Source organism: Tiliqua scincoides, chromosome 4 (genome assembly GCF_035046505.1).
Source record: "Tiliqua scincoides isolate rTilSci1 chromosome 4, rTilSci1.hap2, whole genome shotgun sequence".
Classification (NCBI taxonomy): domain Eukaryota; kingdom Metazoa; phylum Chordata; class Lepidosauria; order Squamata; family Scincidae; genus Tiliqua; species Tiliqua scincoides.
Genome location: NC_089824.1, coordinates 81,171,590 through 81,192,294, shown reverse-complemented (window position 1 = coordinate 81,192,294; position 20,705 = coordinate 81,171,590). Strand labels below are relative to the sequence as shown.

The following is a 20,705-nucleotide window of genomic DNA, read 5'->3' as shown; positions in this document are numbered from 1 at the left end:
TCATAGTGCAATAAAGCTCAATAAGCATTTCGACTATTTGTACAATTTTGAATAAGAATGTGGATAAAAACACATAGCACCACAATTTGCTATTTTAATGAAGAAATTTTGGAAAAAATATCACCCCCACCCAAAATCCCTCATTATTAGTCCTGATTTTTATTTCTTTCCAGGGCTTCATTAGCTATCCTGTATCCTCCAGTCCACACAAACACCCCCCACCCCGCTAAGTTCACTTCACTAGCAAATGACTGTAGTAAATAGGGGGAAAGTAGTCTTTAGAGCAACTGCAGCTGTTTTGGTCTTAATAAGATCAACCCATCATGCTGAAGCTTGTTCTGCTTATTTGGGTTATAAAGCTGAACCCACTGGGTTGTCTAAGACCATGTAAGATAATATACCTCAAATATTCACACTTGCTTCCCAGCCAACACAGTCTCTCATTTTCAGGATGCAGAATACCACTAAATTGGTAATCCAACCTACAGCCAGCACCTGCTTAAAAGATAGCAAGGTATTATTCAGAGAAAACCCCACACCCAAGCGACAACTGTCACTTCTCACACTTGCCATTGCATGTAGTTCTGCTTCTTATAAGCAGGCAGTGGCAAAGGAATTGATTTGCACAGTAAAGGGGGCAGGATCATGACAGTGTTTTGCTAACCTAAAGCAGTAGACAATGGCTCTGGATGACAAGCCAAGAAAGTAGACATCACTACTTCCTTTGTATAAGAGCCTTCCCAGACACTGATTTATGCAGAAGATGGCACACGTGTCTCTGAATGAGATCAAGCCTCAGCAAGCGTTCCCATTGTATTACTGTTTGATAGCACCAAAAACTACCAACCCAAGCATTTAACTGTAGCCAGGACCAGCATTTTCGTGTCTAGCCTTTTGCTTCTGGGGCTGCAATCCTATCCATGCCTACCTGGGAGTTAGCCCCATTGACTATAATAGGACTTCTGAGTAAACATGAGTAGGCTTGGGCTCTGAAATTTCTCTTTAAATAATGCAAAACAACAAACACATCTGATAAAAAAAGCATAAAAAATGTGTTAAGAGAAATAAAACTATTCATTTTCCAAATGAAAATCTGTAACACACAACTAACAGTAGGCAAAGTGAGCTTTTATTTACAGCTCTAATTATTTACACAGTGATATCCATGCAACCATTGTGTCTTCACACCTATAGCTCAGGTTGCAATGTTTTAGTAACAGCAACAAAAAAGAGCCTTGGGAAAGTCCAATTTCATCTATTAGGTGCTTATTTCAAAATAGCTTCCCTCATTCTCTGATTTCACCACCTCCACACACACATTTCAACTTTCTTCCATTTGTCCAGCTATAAGACCATTCACTGGAGATATTTAAGGAAACATGATCAGTTTGGTTTTCTTTCTAGCAAGAAGCCCAATGTAAATGCTAAGGTAGTGCATGCACTATATCATCTTGGTTATTTCAAAATTCCTTTTAAGATAAAAGGTGGTATCCACAGTAACATTTCTGTGATTAGAAGCACAGCAGACACTCGCCTCTAAGTTGATCTCACAGATAAGCTGAGTGCGGCTTTTAAGCAAAAAAATCAAGGAATTTTCTATGACTCTCTGATAAGTTGGGGGTTAAACTTAGTGGTGTATGAAATTCTTTGAAAACAGCTTACCAGGAATTGTTCTGAGGCAGCAGCAAAAAGCCAAAAAGAAAAAAAAAAGACCATTTTACCTTCTCCAAACAGGGAGCTCCGCTCTGCAGGATCCAAGGTGCTCAGGGAGGGCTCCGCACCCTACACGAACACCTTTACCTTACCGCCAACCTTTTGGTCAATGGTAAAATGAGTGGCCCCATTGTGGGGCTGCTTACCTTACCCAGGAGAAGGGGAAGAAAGTTCCCTTCTCCCAAGGCTCCTCCCGCGGTAGCCCAGGGTGCGCAGGATCTGGCGGCAGCCCTTCTTGGTGCCACCAAGCCTGGGCACTCTGGGCAGCTCAGGATTGGGCTGTAGGTTATGTACTAAGAAAACAATTATTAAATTTTGTCATGTGTTTGGTTGTTTTTTTTAAACTTATTGGGTTTAGGAAAGATGCTGTTTTTATTGCATTTGCAGATTCTTGATGGAGAGAACTTAACTCAGAGGTCCTACTGGTATTCATATTTTTCATGTTGCACATGGTCAGTACTTCAATCTTGTAATACTCTTTGTTTTCTACTTTTCCCCATAATTTTATTTGAGGACGAAACCCAAAAGCTCAAAAACACATACAGTAGACATGTACTCCTTTCAGAACAGTTTTAAAAGTTAAGGAAGACATTTCTCCCTTTCTATTTTAAGACAGGTAGGTAATAAATGTTACCAACCTTTTACAGGTAATTTGTTTACCATTTTACAAGAATGTCTATTCAATATAACATCCTTGGATGCCTTCAAGGGTCATTACTTAAGGACAGTCATCATACGCTCCAACTGCCATTTGAAGCCAATAGTCCAGGCTCCTAAAAATAACAAAGCTGTATAAATTCTCTCCTCCTTTTAGGAAACCATGTTCACTTTCTCTCCAGGAAACAGGGCTGTCAGCAAAGCCATGCACAATCAGAGAGATCCAGTGAGCCAACTTTGGTTCTTCAAAATAGCAGCTGTTGAGAGAGACAGAGAAGCCTCATCAATGTTAAATGAAGTTTTGTAACAGAAGTTATATCACAACTGTTTAACAAAGACTCTGATCCTATGTATATTTACTAAGAAATGAATCCCCCTGGGAAGTGTACGAACATACAATTGTGGCAAAAGACCCATTAAAGCAATAGCCATCTTCAATGGAAGTTAACAGTTAACTCTCACTATACGAAAAGATATGAAAAAGGAGAATATCTGGAATTTTGGCTACTGTTTGCTGCATATGAAAGAGAGGTTCTCCAGCTAACAAACACAAGTCAATTTATTTTAAAAAACAAAACAGAATAGTAGTGATGAAAAGTTGTCCAGGCTTATAAACTCATACTCAAAGAGCCTAATCCTTATTTGTAATGAATCTGTACTATACTTCAGTAGTTATTTTAATGACTTCATTTTCTCTCTCCCCACCTCTCTCTCTCACACACACCATTTTCAAAGAAACGCACACAAAAAATTGCAGTATCTTTCTGATTTACTAGGTTGTGGCTGACGCTCCATATGTTCCAACTACAAAACTACCAATGCAGAACTTTGGTTTTAAAAGATTCCAATACAATAACTGCATAAGGCAGTGTTTTTTTCAAACTGGGGCATTGCAATGTCCCAGCCAGAGAGCCCTAGTTACTTTCCCCTTAAGGGGCGGGGGCAGGGGGGAGGCAGCAACATGATACGTAGGACAGCATTGCTAAGGGGGCTGCAGGGTTTTGTGGAGGCAGGGTGCGATCACTCCGCTTTCACTGAAGATGGCCTTGCAGGGCTCCCCACACCCCCGGGAGGCTGCTGCAGGGACTGGTAAGTAAATGCCAGTCCCTACGGCCCCCCCTTAGTGATGCGATCCTGGGGATCATGTCACTGCCTCCCCCTGCCCCCACAACGACTTATTGCAGCTTAAACTCTCTTAGAGAGTTTGAGAACCACTGGCATAAGGTATGGAGAAAAAGATCAAGGTTGTTTTCCAAAGTGATATTTCTGATCACAACAGAAGTTTCATTTGTCCAATAGGGAAGGTATGATTTTTATCATTTTCTGTCAGAGAATCCTCATAAGTGTACTTTTGGTGGGTGCAGCAGACTGCAGAGGGAAGGAGAGATTGGCAAAAACTATGCTTCTCCCTTGTGAAAGTGGAAGAAATGCCTTGGCATCCAGGCCAAGGAAAGTACAGTGGTACCTCGCATAACGAATGCCCCGCGCAGCGAAAAACTCAAAGAACGAAAGCGTTTTGCGAAGTTTGGTAACTCGCACAACGAATTTTTATGACCTATGCTTCGCAAAACGAATTTTTTTTTGTTTTGCTTTGGTTTGTCTTAAGGGGGATCTTCATGTCAGTTTATGATCCCTTTCACCCTAGTAAGGGGAGGATCTTCATGTCAGTTTATGATTCCGTCCACCCTAGTAAGGGGAACGGATTATTTTCGTTATGCAAGGCACCACTGTATTTGAAAATAATCACCGGACTTCTGAGGCATTAAATACTTTGAGAACTACCATGCCCAAATGAAGCATCTTGAAGTCCCATTGGTATCAATTATAGTATATGATTGAGGGATCACTTCTCTCTAACTCTCCAGTGCTGATGCATACACAATGCAGCCCTGAGGTAAAGAAATAAACATTCCATTACCTTGCGGAGGCCTCCATGACACCCCCTCCTTCACTGCAGGATATGGTGCACATGCCATTGGCAAGGCTGCATTGGTGATGAATGAAATTGTTTAAACAAATGATATAATTTTGTGTGCTTTAGTTTTGCATAATCACACAATCTGCACAATTCCCAATATTTTTATAAAATGCTAACTAGGTCAAGGAAACAACTATGCAAAACATATCTAACAGTTTGAATACAACTAAATGCTTACCATATTTGTTCCAATAAATGAATTATCTTCTCTGGAACTATAAAACCAGTAACTGTACACAGCAAAGTTTGTTCAATCACTGTGCCTGGTTGAGGGCATGAATAGGTTGATAAGAAATTAGAGGATATGTTGTCTCTGCAAAGAGAGGACATATCAAGTAAGACACTTTACAAGACAATTAAATTTTTTATATACCATATATACTCGTGAATAGGTTGAAAAATTCACACAGTAAAATTAGTCCTGAAAACACGGGTCGACTTATTCAATGGTCAGTACAGTAAATAAAGCTTCTAAGAGCAGCTGCTGGGTGAGGTGGGGAGTGGGACTGGGCTGAGAAGCAGGACATGGGAGGGAGGGGAGAAGGAGCAATTTTACTTAACAGTAATTGTTCTGAGGCAGCAACAGAAAGCAAACCAACAACAGTAGCCATTTTAGCATCTTCTCCAAACAGGAAATGAAGGCAGTTATGGGTACTGTAGTCTGTATGAGGGCTGCTGCTAGGAAAGTGCAGCACTTAACTCCTCAAAGCCTACAACTCCTATAAGCAGCTACATTTCCTTTCCTGTTTGGAAAAGAAGATAAAACGGTTCCTTTTTGGCTTTTTGCCAAAAGAATGTCACATACCCCTAAGTTTTACCCCTGATTTATCCAAGGGTCATAGAAAATTCCATGATTTTTGTCAAGTGCCCTTGACTTATCTGTGAGATTGATTTACACTTCAGTATCTATGATACTTATAGTGAATAGAATAAGATGTTCTATTCTAAAACTCTGTGTAACAGACATCTAATTTAGTAAAGTGGTAATCATGCACCCCTCTAAGGCAGCAATTTTAAAATTTTTCATTTCCTGGCACACTGACAAGGCACTAAAATTGACAAGGCACACCAATAGGTTTTTGACAACTGACAAGGCACACCATACTGCCAGTGGGGGCTCACATTCCCCACTGGCGCTACTAATAAATGACCTTCTCCCAAATTCCTGTGGCACACCTGTGGACCACTCAAGGCACACCAATGTGCCATAGCACAGTGGTTGAAAATGGTTGCTCTAGGGGCACAACCCACTGTAAATTTCTACACAAGTCCTGCTGAAATTACTGGGATCTATGACAGTGGACTGTGCTATTTGAGATCTGTACAAGATAGTAATATACAGAGGAAAAATTCAGGTAACTTTTAAAGCAACCTAATTCTATTAAAGTGCTTACACAGAATGTAGATACTTACAAGTCAACTTGGTTGAGAATGGCACCTAGCCATTCAAAGAATTCTTGTGCACTGCATGCTGATTCTGGCTCTCCTTGCAGTTTATTATACTCCAGTATGGGACACTGCACATTTCTTAATGTGCTGAATGTTATTTTTGGCTGATGGGCCTGTATTTGGTTTTTGGAAAAGTATGACATCAATGTTGATTCTTCTGATCCTTAAAAACAAACATTATCCCCACCAAAAAATTTTTTAAAAGTGACCATAATAAAAGGAGCATTTAATTTCAAACTACTTTAGCTCTTTAAATAATTTTAAGAAATGCAGAAGTATATTTGTTATGAAATTTGAGTACCCAACTGCTTTGAATCCTCTCAGAGGAATAAAAGTGCAGTAAATATAAACAAACTTACAGAAGTTAAATCTACTTCCGAACTGTTTATCATTCTATTTCATGTCTTGTGATTTCCAACCACCTCTCCACCTTGCTTTTTAGAAATAATGTATCCCTCAGGCTCCATTAACAGCAGAGTGATTTCAGTGGAGCTGCAATCTTATAAACAATTAACTTAGAGTTGGAGTACAGGGGACAATGTATAGCAAGTATAAGATTGCACTAACAGCATAATTCTATGCATGCCTACCCAGAAGTAAGTTCAACTGTGTTCAATGGGGCTTTCTCCCAGGAACGAATGCATAGGCTACAATCTTAACAGCCCAATCCTGAGTTTCCCAGTACCCGCTGGAGCAGCTGTGCCAAAATGCCAACGCTTCATCCAGCTGGCACCAGGAAGCCACTAGAGATCTTCTTGGAGGAAAGAGACTTTTGTCCCCTTTCCCTGGAAAAAGTTCCAAGCCCTTCAATGGGGCTCTGTGCTGGTGCAGACTTGAGCAACTCCATATCAGGCCAGGAGGCCCAACATGGAGTTTTCAAACTGGTGAAGCATAGCTCCGCTGGTCTCCCCCTGGTTCCTTTCCCCCTCCCCATTCCTCCCCCCACCCCAAAGAACTTCACTGCTGCCTGGAGCTTTTTCTTTGCTCCGGGCAGCCTGTGGCTGGCACTGGGCTTAGTGCTGACTGACGATGGGCTGGTATCAGGGCTGATCCAGTACAGTGTCATGGGCATGCCTTATGGTACAACTCTGCACTGGCAGGATGCCAGCGAGACAAGCTCAGGATTGGGCTCTGTTTGCATGAATTTATGTAGTCATCGTTGGGTGTTTCAAATGGGAAAATGAAACTTTAGCTGGGACATCAGATGACATCTGCAAGGGAAGTGTTTCCTAAATACTCACTATGAAAGAAGAAAAATTAGAGCGCTCTACTACAAAAATGCAAGCATACAGCTGCTAAAATTGCAAATCAGGAAGTGCATTAACTTATATTCCAAATGCATTCCACATCTCATCCACATGCTCTTTAACATTTATCACATTATCAACAGCACATTTTGTAAAATCAATATATTGATACAAGCTCTAATTAGAATACTGTTATGCATTCTGAAAAGTTCTTACATATGCTTTATTATTTAATTTTTTAAATAAATCTGTCTGTACTTCATAATTGGGCCAGTAGCCTCAAACTGAAAGCAAATCAGTGTTTTTTGCTTGTAATACATATCACTATCTCCCATAAAATTCTAATGTTCTAGTGCAGTGGTTCTCAAACTTTTAGCACTGGGACCAACTTTTTAGAATGAGATTCTCCCAGAAGTGGTGTCATGACCGGAAGTGACATCATCAAGCAGGAAGAGTTCTAACAATCCTAGGCTGCAATCCTCCCAACAATTACCCAGGAGTAAGTCCCATTTACTATCTAACTTAAAAGTATATACATAGTAGCATGTTAAAAGTACAGATCTGTAACATTTCCCCAAATGCAGGCACATACCATGGGAGTATCAAGTCTAATATATTAAAAATAAAATATTGAAATGAATGGTGACCCACCTGAAATTGGCTCACGACCCACCTAGTGGGTCCTGACCCAGAATTTGAGAACCACTGTTTTAATGTAACTTTGTAAAGACACAGAAACATACAAATAGTCATAAGATAGTCACTTAAGAATTTCCTAGGAAAGGTCAGTCCAGTCAGTCATGGACTGACTTCTGAAGTTTTGCTAAATGCACACCTTTTCTGAAAAATGTATCACTGTACCCATATTACATTTGCATTAGACAGATAGACACTTGAAGCCAAACATGAAAACGCCAAATTAGCAACAGCAAATGTGGTGTTTAGACTACAACAATATCTAATTTCATCTCCTCCAGCTTTCTTTTACTGTCAGCCCATTATTACCTTTGTGGTGCCAAGCCAGTAAGAAATCAAACTCTAGTGGCTTTTTTTCTCTCAAGGCCCATATCACTCTCTTATGTTTTTTACTATCAGGATTGAAGGCAGAGTCAGTCAAGTCAACAGTAATAACTATTAAATAGAAAAAGGACATAATTTTACGTAAACATAATACGTATTAATAAATCTTATGCTACCTGAATCATTAAAGCAAACACACAGTGTTTTACAATGATAAACTATGATATACAGGTTGAGTCTCATCACATGGATGGCACAAAACGCACTATAGCAAATCAATTTAAAAAACAAAGTCTCTTTGCTCTGGTGATTTAAAAACAGCCTTGCTGACCTTTGTAATGCACACAGAGTCAATCGGTCTCTCTCCAGGAACTTAGGCTACACTAGGAGGCCGCAATCCCTCTCCCTTCACCAGGAGCCTCAGCAAGGGGGAAAGAATGAAGGTGATAATCACTGCCATTTAGCCTTCTTTCACATGCTGGGGGGGAAGGGAGGAGTGACACCTGCAGTGAAAATGACTGATGGATTATCAGCTGGCTGCCCAATCTGGCATTATTAAATGACTGTTTTCCTTTAATTTAAAGGGCCCTACTCATCAGCTTTGAGATAGAAGAATCTGTGGACACTTAGGTTATACCTGTAATCACTTGTATGACTGTCTCTATGCAACAGTAAAAAGCAACTGTGATTTTAAAGGGGTGCATTTTTCCCCTTCTCCAGGGATCAGCACATTCCTTCTCATTTGCAGGGGCCATTTGTGCTGAGTTAAATCCATGTATAAAAAATCCATGTATAACAAGGCTGGACCTGTAAGTGCTAACACGAAGGTATTGGAAATCTTAAATTTACAATACTTATAGATCACCTTTCAACATAAAGCTATAACAATTTAAAATACTAATTAAAACAAGAACGAAAATCTAATACAACTAAAAAGAAAGTTTAGAACTACAAAACAGTGAGTTCCATGCCCAGTGGAATAAAGATATTTTTGACTTTACACCTACCAAATTTTTACAGATAAGCCTTCCAGAACTTCAGAGCCACAGAGAAGGCCCTGCTCCTAGTATATAATAATCATGCCTCTTTAATGAAAGAACCCAGAGGAAGACTCTTTAGATCTTAAGGCCCTGTGACCCTCAGACATGAAGTGTAACCAGTATTTGCCTCAATTCTGCTCTAGGTTTGCACAATTATTGATACCTAACGTGGGGTTTGCATATTCCAGTCTGTATTGGAAAAACGCATCCTACCAGGTCAATGTGCATTGTAACAGTAATGTGCATTCACATTTATGTGCACATATGTATCTTCATCAGCTACATTCACAGAAGACTGCTTCCATGCATGGATCCGCTTTTCTGGTTCAGAGCATTTGTAGACTAGCAGAAGCTTACATATTTATTTCAAAATCTCACTCAAGCACCAAATCCCAAAAGCTTTGGATAGGGTGTCTAGACTTAGAACAGGAAAATGGATTTGACTGTTCTCTATTCTTTCCAACTCAACATGTTTAAGAAATTCAAGCCACTACAAAGAGATGAAATATGATTTAATAACTCCCAACAAATTGATATTTATAAACATTCTTTTCATTAGAATACTTACTGTATCTCATTGGCTTTTTGCCAGAATACAGAGATGGACGGCCTTGTAGTCCCAGTTCTTCGTAAGTATCCTTGTCCACTGATATAAGTAATTTGCCTATGAACAAAAGTGATGTTGAATAACTATCTTTTAAAAGTTTTGAATGCCTAGTGTAATGTACAAAATTATCACAGTCATACCTGAGTATCCATGGGGGATCCGTTCCTCCCTGAGGATACTGAAACCTATGGGTCTAGTCCATTGGACCTCCAGGCACAATCGAAGATATTCTCTGGTTGCTATCTGGAGTTGTTTTGAAGCTGGCAGAGACCTCTACAGGCCTCAGAAAGGCATTCAGAGATGTCAGAAAGGCACTTCCATTTCTAAGCAACTCCAGAGGCCTTTCTGAGCCTTTTCCCATGCATGGCGGGCCTCAGAAAGGCTCCTGAATGCACCCTGACAACACCTCCAGTCAAGTCCAGAACTTCAGGTCCAGCCATCGCCGGTTTAGAACCTGTGGTTAGTTAAAACCATGGGTTCCTAATTTCGCAGATAAAGAGGCAGGACCTGTATAACCACAAAATAAACCATACAGAAAGTTTGTTACAAATTATTACTATCAAAAAATACCAGGAATCAGTTTTTAAAATGACACCCTATCGCAGGGATTTTCAACCACTGTGCCAAGGCGCACTGGCCTGCAGCAAATGCTCTGCAAGTGTGCCACTGGAGTTTGGGGAAGGGTCATATATGAATAGGGTCACTGGAGATGTGAGCCCCTGGCCAGCGGTGTAGTATGTCTTGTCAATAGTCAAGGAACTGATGGTGTGCCTTGACAATTTTAGCACCTTGTCAGTGTGACACGAGATGGAAAAGGTTAAAAACTGCTGCTCTGTTGGGGCCCACCTAGCTTTATGAGATTATAAAAAAGTTTAACTCTACCAGCTGCTCAAACCTCTGTTTTTATCCTTTTTATTATGGGGTGCCTTCTGGAATGCTGCGTATATCGGATTGGGACCAATCTGGTGTCCTTATGTTCCCCTTTGCCTGGCCTTTGGTAAGAGCCAAGTCATGTTTGCCTACTCATGAGTAAACACTTATGTGTGGCTCAGTTTCACTTTCCATACAATACATTTTTCTTGTCAGTTTCAGTACCCATCAACAATTATGTCACATACCACCGTTTGGGAAACACTGTCCTTGAAGCATAAAATTTAAACAGTTAAAAATCGGCGTGTCTTCAACATGATTTCATACCTGTTGGAAGCAGAGCAGCAGAATTGTCTTGGTCAATCCTGGTATTATAAGTAAGAGCATAACACGAACCTGAAACAGAAAGACAAATACATTTCCTGATCCTAATAAATATTTTATTAGTTGTTACTTCACTCTAAATTGATTCCGCACCTCGATCAACACCAGCTGAGTTAATCTCTCCTTCTAGTTTTATTCCTGCATAAAAACTGCAGAAGAATGCCACTGGTACTTCTAATAACAGCACAATGGAAGCCTACATCCCAAAGACACAATGCCATTTTTTGAAAGTTTCTTGAAGCCAGAACACAATGAATCAATGCAATCTAAAATCCTGAGAACTTTCATATGGTATAAAATGTTAGATGTATAAAATGTAAGCTCTCAAGATGTAGAGAACTGTATAATTTCTTGATTTCTGTACATTACTTTGTCTGTAACTGATGGTAATTTAAAGCTACAGCCAAATGCAGAGTTTGGGCCCAATCCTAAACACTCCCAGTGCTGAGCCCAAGAGTGGCACTGGGTGCCGTAAAGCACGCTTATGGTACCTGATGAATAGGGAGTGCTGGTGCCAGACCTGCGCCAGGCCCAGAACTGGCAGGAGGAAGATTTGCTGCCGCAGGGGGTAAGTGAAACCACTGAGCAGTGGTGTGACCTCTGGGGGGCAGGGGGAGGGTGGAACGAAGGCGGGGCAAGGGAGTGGGATGGAAGGGGGGTAGGACTGCAGAGCTCTGCTCCACTCTGCCGGATCCTGAACTCCATGTTGGGCTGAAAAGCCCAGCACTTAAGAGTCCAATCCTATGCACGTGTACTCAGAAGTAAGTCCTATTATAGTCAATGTGGCTTACTCCCAGGAAAGTGTGTATATGATTGTAGCCTAAGGTTGCAATCCTACCCAAACTTTCCTGGGAGTAAACCCCATTGACTATAATGGGACTTACTTCTGAGTACACATGCATAGGATTGGATTCTGAGTCTCTCAACTCTGCACTGGCAAAACAGTCAGTGTAGACTTGTGAAGCCCCGTGTAGGGGGCTGTGACTTTGTAGGGGACTTGTGAGGGGGGCTGGGGCTTTCCGGGGGGGAAGGGGACAAAAGTCTCCTTCCCCGGAGAAGACTCCTGGCAGCTTCCCAGCGCCCTCTGGATAAGGTGGTAGCCGCTCTGGCGTTGCTGCTCCAGTGGGCATCAGAAAGTTTAGGATGAGGCTGCCCAACACCACAAAGCTCATGAATTTCAGTGAGCTTAGGCAAGCTAAACTGTACGTAAGATTGAACTGTACAACAAAACTCAGCTTCGCTTGAGGCATAATTTGAATTATCCTGAACAAAACAGATTATTCTTAAGAATATTTATATACCACTTTTCAATAAACAGTAGTTTCCAAATCAATTTACATAGGTGAATGGTTCCCTGTTCATTTGTTAAAATAGTTCTCTGTACCCAGAGGGCTCACAATCTAAAAAAAGTTGCAAAAGAAACACTAGCAACAGCCACTAGAAAAGACACCTTGTGAAGATGAATAATTGCTCTCCCCTCCTAAATACAGTCATGCACCACTTAACGACAGGGATTGGGACCACGATCTCCATTGTCAAGCGGTGCTTGATGCAATCTGAACCTGGAAATTATGCAACAGATTTCAGTCTGAGCCTTGCAAAGGCAGCGCTCGGATGCATGCTGCCTCTGGGAGGTTCAGACAACCATTCAGAGGCCAGGGGAGCTGAGCTCCCCTCGTATTCAAAGGGTGGAAGTGTGTGCTTGTGCACAGATGACCATGTGACCACACAAGTCACGTATGTGATCCTAGCGTAAGCCAGTAGGTCACTAAGGGGTGCACACCTGTACAAGAGAACATTCCTTTAAAGTATGTTTTGCATGAAGGTCTCAGCTTCAAACCTGGGCAGCTATCAGCTATTTAGTAAAGATCGAGGCTGAAACCACGGAACGCTGGCTGCCAGTCAGTTAAACAATACTAAACTACGTGCACCAACAGCCTGACTCAGAATGAGACACTTCCATGTGGAAAAGAATTTTGATTTTTTTTAAGATCAGAGTTCACACAGCTGTTTACACTACAAGCAATAAATGTGGACAAAATATTTAAGACCTCAGAACTTGCAATTTTCAAAGAGACAAAGAGTGACTCAGATGTGAAACACAGTGGTTTTTCAGTGAATTTTTTTCCAAGTTTCACACTGCACAATTTCAGTTGTACACTGGCGTTCCGGGGTGAGGGGCAAAATGCTAAGTTTTTTCAGGTGCCCTGTAAAGCAGCCCCCCTTGCCTTCAGATCCATTTGGAGTAGAGATAATGAGGTGGAAGATAGTCCTATGCTTTGTTCTAACTACTCCAAATGCCTCTGCAGGTGAGGGGGAGGGGCTGCTTCACATCAGCATTCAGGTGTCTGAAAAACTGAGTTTTGTCCTCTCTCCAGGAACACCAGTGCAGCTTTAGAAATTATGGATTTGGATGTTCTTCCTAGAGGAGAGAGCATAGGGGCGTTCCAACTCTATCAGGTCAAAGCTCTATTTTGTTCAAAAGATCGAAGGTAAAATAACTGGCTTAGGGCCCAATCCTATCCAACTTTCCAGCTTCTGTGTAACCACAATGCAGCTCAATGGTAATACATATTCCCATATCTTAAGAAGGCCCGTTACTGCCCCTCTACCACAGGATGCAGTGCTCACCCCACTAGCACAACTGTACCAGCACTGGAAAATTGGGTAGGTCTCACTGCATCTTGTATGCCACAGCCATTTTGTAGCAGCTATGGGAATAGCACTTGTTTATAGGCTGAGAAGAAGTTCCTTATCTTATATCCTGCTTTGGCTGGGAGAGAGACATGAAAACAGGCTGGACCTCAAGGTCTTGCTAATTGAGAAAATAGGAGCTAGTTGTGATTCTCCAATTGGGGTGGGTCAGAGTGAGTGATGGGTCAACAGCAGCCTCTGGTGATAAGATCACTTTCCAGAAGCTTCAGGAGATCTGAATTTCTGGTTTGCTAAGAACTAATTTTAAGGTATAAAATAAGCCCTGTTGGGGGGGAAGGGGTGAGCTACTCTTTGCCATTCTATCATGGCTGGCTAATGGCATCAGTGGTCGGATGGCAGGTAGAAAAAGTTATCCTTTGCTTATGCATAGAATTTTGAAAGATTCAGGTGAGTGTTAGGGACAAGTACTGTAAGCTTATGACATTGGTTCCTGAACTGTGGCTCCCTGGGGAGCTGTGGAATCCTTGTGAAAAAACTTGCTGCTCTATACAATGCATCGGATTATAGCCCTAATAGGGAGCTATGGTCAGTGGTCCAGTTGGTCAACGGAGCTGCCAGTTGAAAAAGTTTGGGAACCACTGGTTTAGGAGCTTAGCTTTATTGTTTTAGCATTGTGTGTGCTTGCATGTGTGTGTAAATAATGTATACTCTCAAACTCCTTCATGCCTTTCAAAGTAAATGTAACCCTATTCTTTAATAAACCATTATCTTATTACAGGTTTGTGTCTGTGTACAAAGGAACTGATTCATCTAGGTCTGGCCTAGACCACTCACAACCCAATCCTATCCAAATTTCCAGCACTGGTGCAGCTGTAATGCAGCCCTGAGTTAAGGGAACAAATGTTCTCTTACTTTAAAGAGGCATCTGTGACTGCCTCCCCACCACAGGATGCAGTGCATGCCCCATTGGCACAGCTGCACCAGCTCTAGAAAAATGGATAAGATTGGGCCCTCAGTCTACTACTGGGAAGTGAACCAGAGCCTTGAGGTCTGGGTCTCTGGAGTTTGGGAGAGCTTAGTGCTTGCAAGGGCTGGGGAGTCCTAGCTTGTAGGACTTCAGCTTCCCCTTAGTTGGAGAACTGGCTGTTAGAAGGGGTGGTCAGACAGCTAACCACTCTAACTGGCTGTTAGAAGAGGTGGTGGCGGCACCTATGGGAAGGCAGTTTCCCCTTGAGGACATGTTGGGTGTTTGGCCAGTAAGATGAATGTGTGCCAGAACTTGTACTCAGTGTTTGGCTTATTTGTCTGGCAACTATGCCCTGCTATCATGGTGTTAAGACCCTTGAGATAGTAAAACACACAAGAATAAATTAGGAATATATATTGTGACTCACTGGGAGGAAGGTTGTCTAGCCAGTGAACCAGGAGTGCACAAGGTTGGTCAGAGAAACCCTGGACTGGGTCAAAAAGGAAATTAAGGAACCAAAATGCACATTATATGTGATATGTAGTGTGGCTAAAAGGCTGTAATTGTATACCCTCTTACCTGAGATTAAGTTCCAGTTAGCACAGTGGGACTTGCTTCTGAGTAAATACACTTATGACTGTTCAATTAGCATACTACTACTTAGTAGTATTTACATTGGTGTGAAACAGAACTGTCTAGGTCTATGTTCAAACTTCTTAACAATCAACGCTAATATGGTTTGAAGAAATATTCACAAAGCTGACAATTGCATTAAGTGTTAGCATTTGTTGGTGTGTCTCAGGTCCTGACCATTCTGATAATTTGTGTAGGGCTATCAGCATTTTCATGTCCAAATAGAATGTAAAAATAAGCAGTGGGAAAATGTTCTATTTCTCTCCAATATTCTGTATTAGTGTTCTTCTCTTACACAATTGTTCCAAGAGCCAAAGATCCTAAAAACTTTTTTCTTTAAAGTGATTACAAATGATCTTTATTATATGATGAAGACCAGAGTTTCTCTTATAATCTCCTATTTCAGTTTTCTTACCTTTTTTTACAAATGTGTTAATAAATTCCTGTGTAACTAACTCATGAAGGGATAAATTCTTTACCAGGTAGTACTCGCCAACATCTGCAACTGCACTTTTTAGTGCTTCGGGAGGTATTCCACAATCGGGGATTAAAAAGGACACCTAGTCAAAGTACAAAATAGGTATTGTGCATTAATGTCATAGTGGAACTGCAGACTAACCAAAAGAATTTATAGTACCTCCACAGAGAACACTGAAATGAAGCAATGCAAGGTACTTCATAAGAAATAATACCCAAATAGCAAAGCAGTATTTAACCCATTTTTGCCCAGCCCACAGGTATACACATTTGGTTCTTGTTGCATACATGCAAAGTTGGGCAGAAATGGCTTAAACATCAATGGCTAACTTTCAGTTTAACTGTTAAGATATTATTCCAGTTTTTGCCCAAGTATTTTTTAAAATTGAAATTTGCATCCTACCTTTCTTCTGGGAACCCAAGAGTGACACAGAGAGAAATCCCACTTTTCCTGAAAACAGAAGAGCCAACTGCCATCTCACAACATTAGAGATACAGCGGCTATACGTGATTTTCTCTCTGCCCTTATATAGCGAAAAGACCTACACTGCTGGGTAGAAGAGAGTAAAGAGCATGCAGTCAGGAAACAGACACCCCCCCCCCTCCGCAAATGACTTGTGATAGTCAGGAATGTGATGAAGGGTGAGGTAATCTGAAATGACCTAGGGAAGGGGTTTTGGTGGGGCAGTTGAGGATATATTACCCCAGAACAATGCCACTGTTTGATGCAAACAGAAGGTTTTAATACTGTATTATTTTATGCAAACTACTTTAGGGATCCTTCTGGCTCAAAATCAAATAAATACAGTATCTATCCTGTGTAGTAGGCAAACTAATAGTTACTTGGGCCACCTGCTGAGTTTTATCACTGAGCAGATAACTGAACTCAAGCTTCCCATACTAAGTCCAACTACACCATACAGGTGCTCATTATCATTATGACTGTACGATATGTAAAATTCATACATGCTGCCTCCGACGCATCCTCGGTATCACCTGACAGGACAAAGTTCCAAACAACACAGTCCTGGAATGAGCTGGAATCCCCAGCATGTATACACTGCTGAAACAGAGGCGCCTGCATTGGCTCGGTCATGTCGTGAGAATGGGCTATGGTCGGATCCCAAAGGATCTCCTCTATGGAGAACTCGTGCAGAGAAAGCGCCCTAAGGGTAGACCACAGCTGCGCTACAAGGATATCTGCAAGAGGGATCTGAAGGCCTTAGGAATGGACCTCAACAGATGGGAAACCTTGGCCTCTGAGCGTCCTGCTTGGAGGCAGGCTGTGCAGCATGGCCTCTCCCAGTTTGAAGAGACACTTGGCCAACAGACTGAGGCAAAGAGGCAAAGAAAGAAGGCTCATAGCCAGGGAGACAGACCAGGGACATACTACACTTGCTTCCAGTGTGGAAGGGATTGTCACTCCCGAATGGGCCTTTTCAGCCACACTAGACACTGTGCCAGAACCACCATTCAGAGCGCGACACCACAGTCTTCCGAGACTGAAGGTTGCCAACAAAATGTAAAATTCATAGGCGTTAAAGGTCAGTGGTTCCTTTGCTGACTTCTTATACATGAACCATTCCTGAGGTTTGTGAGGGTGACAGGCAATCCCTAACACATTTGGAAAAAAGAATGTGCAAAGGTTCATAGTACGGACGTTGGCCATAATTGCTGCTGCCTTCCCCCGCATGATAAGTAGAACAAGATGCAACAGGGCAGTGTTCCTCGACCTGTGGGTTAAGACCCCAGTGGGGTCACGAAGCCTTTTTTGTTTAGTTGCAGCAAACTTTCAGAGCCCTTTTCCCTCTTTCTGCCCCAAACCTATCTGGAAGTGGGTCCTAGGTTGGTGGGGTGAGTCCCAGTGGGTGGGGTGGGATCAGCAGTGGGTCCCCAATCTTATACTTTAACTATTTATTGGGACCTTGGCATGAAAAAGACAGGACTGCAGCCTCAGGGCCCAGGCCTGTGCATGTCTACTCAGAAGTCAATCCCAGTACAGTCAATGGGGCTTCCTCCCGGGAAAGTGTGGCTGGGACTGGGTTCCTGCCCGGAGTGAGAAGCGGCACTGGAGCCACGCGCCCTCTTGTACTCACCCGGCAGTTGAACGCGTGGTCCCGCACGCGCACCGCGTGGCGGGAGCGCTCGTGCCGCACGTGGCTGCGCTCGCACACCAGCAGGTGACGCGGCCTCTCGCGGAGCCATCTCAGAGGCACAAACATGTCCCCGTGGCCACCGCGCGCCACCCTCCGAGGAAGCTGCGACTGGCCAATGGGGGAGGCGGGGCTTGCGTGTCACCAAGTGGGGGGAGGACCGGGCGCGCGCAGGCGCGCTAGCGGCGAAGGGTGCTCTCATGCGCTGACTGCACCGCCCTCAGGGGCGGGGAGCAGGAATGACGGTTGAAGGGGCGTGGTCGGGGCTGGGCAGCGGGACGGAATGTGGGAGACGAGGAGGGGTTAGGAGCAGCGCTGTGTCTGCGGCAGGCACAGAGGGAGGCGGTGAAAGTTTGCTCTGTAGTGTAATTGGGAGAGGTGAGTGAGGTAGGCTGGCACCCCACATTGAACCCAGTGGGCTTACTTACCCAGTGAGTAAGATAAAGGTACCGTACTTACTTTACCTTACTCACTCACTTACCCAGTGAGTAAGGTAAAGGTACCTTACCCACTGGTTAACCAGTTAGTTACCCACTGGTTAACCAGTTAATTACCCAGTGAGTAAGGTAACTAACACCATTCCCATTCCCATTCCTACGGGCATTTGAAAATGGTGTTAGCTGCCTTACTCAGAAGTAAGCCCATTGGGTTCAGTAAGACTGGGGATCTAAACAAGCACCCCACCTATCCTGCTGATAGGAAGTCTTACTGAACCCAGTGGGCTTACTTCTGAGTAAGACAACTAACACCATTCCTAGAAGTATTTGAAAATGGTGTTACTTACCTTACTCAAAAGTAAGCCCATTGAGTTCAGGAAGACTGGGGGTGTAAACCTATCTTACTCATTGTAAACAATCACCCCTACCTATGGGCACTAGCTGATGTGTGTAGGATCCTATCCCCATTCCTAGAGCTGCTTGAAAATAGGATCCTGCGCATGCCAGCTAATGCCCATAGGTAGGGGTGATTGTTTCCAGTGAGTAAGATAGGTTTACACCCCCAGTCTTACTGAACCCAGTGGGCTTACTTCTGAGTAAGGTAAGTAACACCTTTGTCCGAACTACTCTTTGGAAATCATAGCATGGTGATTACAGCAAGTCAGGTTGCTGAGCTCATAGGAACGGTTGGGGGGGGGGGGAGAAAGAAATATGAATATTAGGGCTATCACCTTGATTGTTTCCATACATAGTATTGGCAACCTTCAGTCTCGAAAGACTATGGTATCGCGCTCTGAAAGGTGGTTCTGGCACAGCGTCTAGTGTGGCTGAAAAGGCCAATCCGGGAGTGACAATCCCTTCCACACACATAAACCTAGTATTTTCTTGCCTCATGCTTTTTGAAACTGCTCAATGAGTTTATATATTAAAGTAATTAAAAGTTTAAGTAATTAAAAACAAAAATAATCACAATATAGACTTGTAAAGGCAGGACAGCCCAATCCTAAATAGCTGGTGCAGATCCAAGTAGCCCCATTGAGCACACTGGGGTGCTACAGAGGTGCTACCCATGTTCCTTTACCCCAAAGCCTCCCACCTGCTCAACTGCAGCACTGTATAGCGTGGGTCTGGTGGCCCTGCTGCACCACAACTGCATAGGATTGGGCTGACAGAGCTGACCAAAGTCCCTATCCTAACTTTCAGGTGATCTTACTGTTTCCATGGCTGCTGCAGTCTCTCTGAGGGCTGCAAGGAACCCAGGAAGTAATGCCCCTCTCCTAAAATACAAGTTGAGCCTCATTATTCCCATGGGTTCTCTTCCAAGCAAAACGCACTATAGCAAATCCTTTTACAAAACAAAGTTACTTTGCTCCAGTGATTTAAAGACAGTGTTACTGACCTTTGTAATGTAAGATAAGTCATTAAGAAGACAATCCATCAGTCCTCCTCCAAGCCTTAGAAAGGTACTTCACTCAGCCCCTCCCTTCACCAATGCAAAGTGATCACCTTTCTTTCACTTAGGGGCCCAGGAGCACTCAGGTGCTCAGGGGGAAGGGAGGGGTCCCCTGGGGAGAGAAGGACTGATGGATTGTCAGCCAGCTGCCCTCTCTTTCTCATATTAAGGAGGCTATTGTTAAAGGACTGTTCAGTTTTTTAAACTGATTTTAAAGGGATGCATTTTTCCCTTCTTCAGGGATCAGCACATCCCTTCTCATTTGCAGGGGCCATTCTTGTTGAGTTAAATCCGTGTATAAATAATCTGTGTATAAATAGGCTGAACCCGTAGTTGCAAACACAGTTTAGGCAACAGATGGCAACAGTCACTAGGATTTCTCCTTAAAATTGTTCTAACTACCCCCGGGGTTGGCTCCAGGTTTGAGGAGCTCTCAGCAAAGTGCTCTTGGGAGGCCCGTCTTACATGGATGCAGGCAGAATGTCAGTCTTGGACATTGTAGGGATGCCAAGATGAAAATTGGCAGTCACTGCAAGATCCGCTCCCTCTACTGCTGCCAAAAAAGTTAAAAAGAAGAAAAAATACATTTGGCAGCAATAAGTGTGTCAGAACAAAGGGAACCCAGAGCAAGTGTCAGTGGTAGCTTCTCTGGTACTGGAGCCAGGCCTACCGGCTATTTTCTGTGATGTTGTCAGAGTATGGTGGGGGGATAAATCCTGACCCAGCTCTCAGATGGTCCTGCGGCTGCCACAGCTGTTCACTCTCTTGTGGTCCTTTGTTACTGTGTGATCCCCTTCATACTCCTTTCTTTTTGTCTATCTACTGAGTTTGTAAGCCCTCTGCACAGCAGTTTATCACATCTAAGTTTGTTTATTTTTCACATTTTAATATCACCCTTCTTCCAAGGAGAACTTGTGACTTACTACTAATGCTGTATAGTGCTAACAGAGTTTTGAATATTGTCG

At 42.8% G+C, this 20,705-nt stretch overlaps 1 protein-coding gene across 3 annotated transcripts; it reads right to left on the bottom strand.

Moving 5' to 3' along the window:
* Positions 1-1,116: 1,116 nt before the first annotated feature.
* Positions 1,117-17,939, bottom strand: RPP40 (ribonuclease P/MRP subunit p40). 3 transcript variants are annotated; one of them, XM_066624861.1, is made up of 8 exons: positions 17,794-17,939; positions 15,636-15,780; positions 10,909-10,977; positions 9,673-9,768; positions 8,050-8,175; positions 5,762-5,960; positions 4,527-4,661; positions 1,117-2,627 (listed from the first exon to the last, which is right to left on the bottom strand). In XM_066624861.1, exons 1-8 carry the CDS (start codon positions 17,917-17,919, stop codon positions 2,432-2,434), a joined length of 1,092 nt encoding a protein of 363 aa, XP_066480958.1. In that variant the 5' UTR covers positions 17,920-17,939; the 3' UTR covers positions 1,117-2,431. The 3 variants fall into 3 exon arrangements, with proteins under 3 accessions (XP_066480958.1, XP_066480959.1, XP_066480960.1); XM_066624862.1 differs by having other exon boundaries at positions 15,700-15,780; XM_066624863.1 differs by lacking the exon at positions 15,636-15,780.
* Between the last annotated feature and the right edge of the window lie 2,766 nt (positions 17,940-20,705).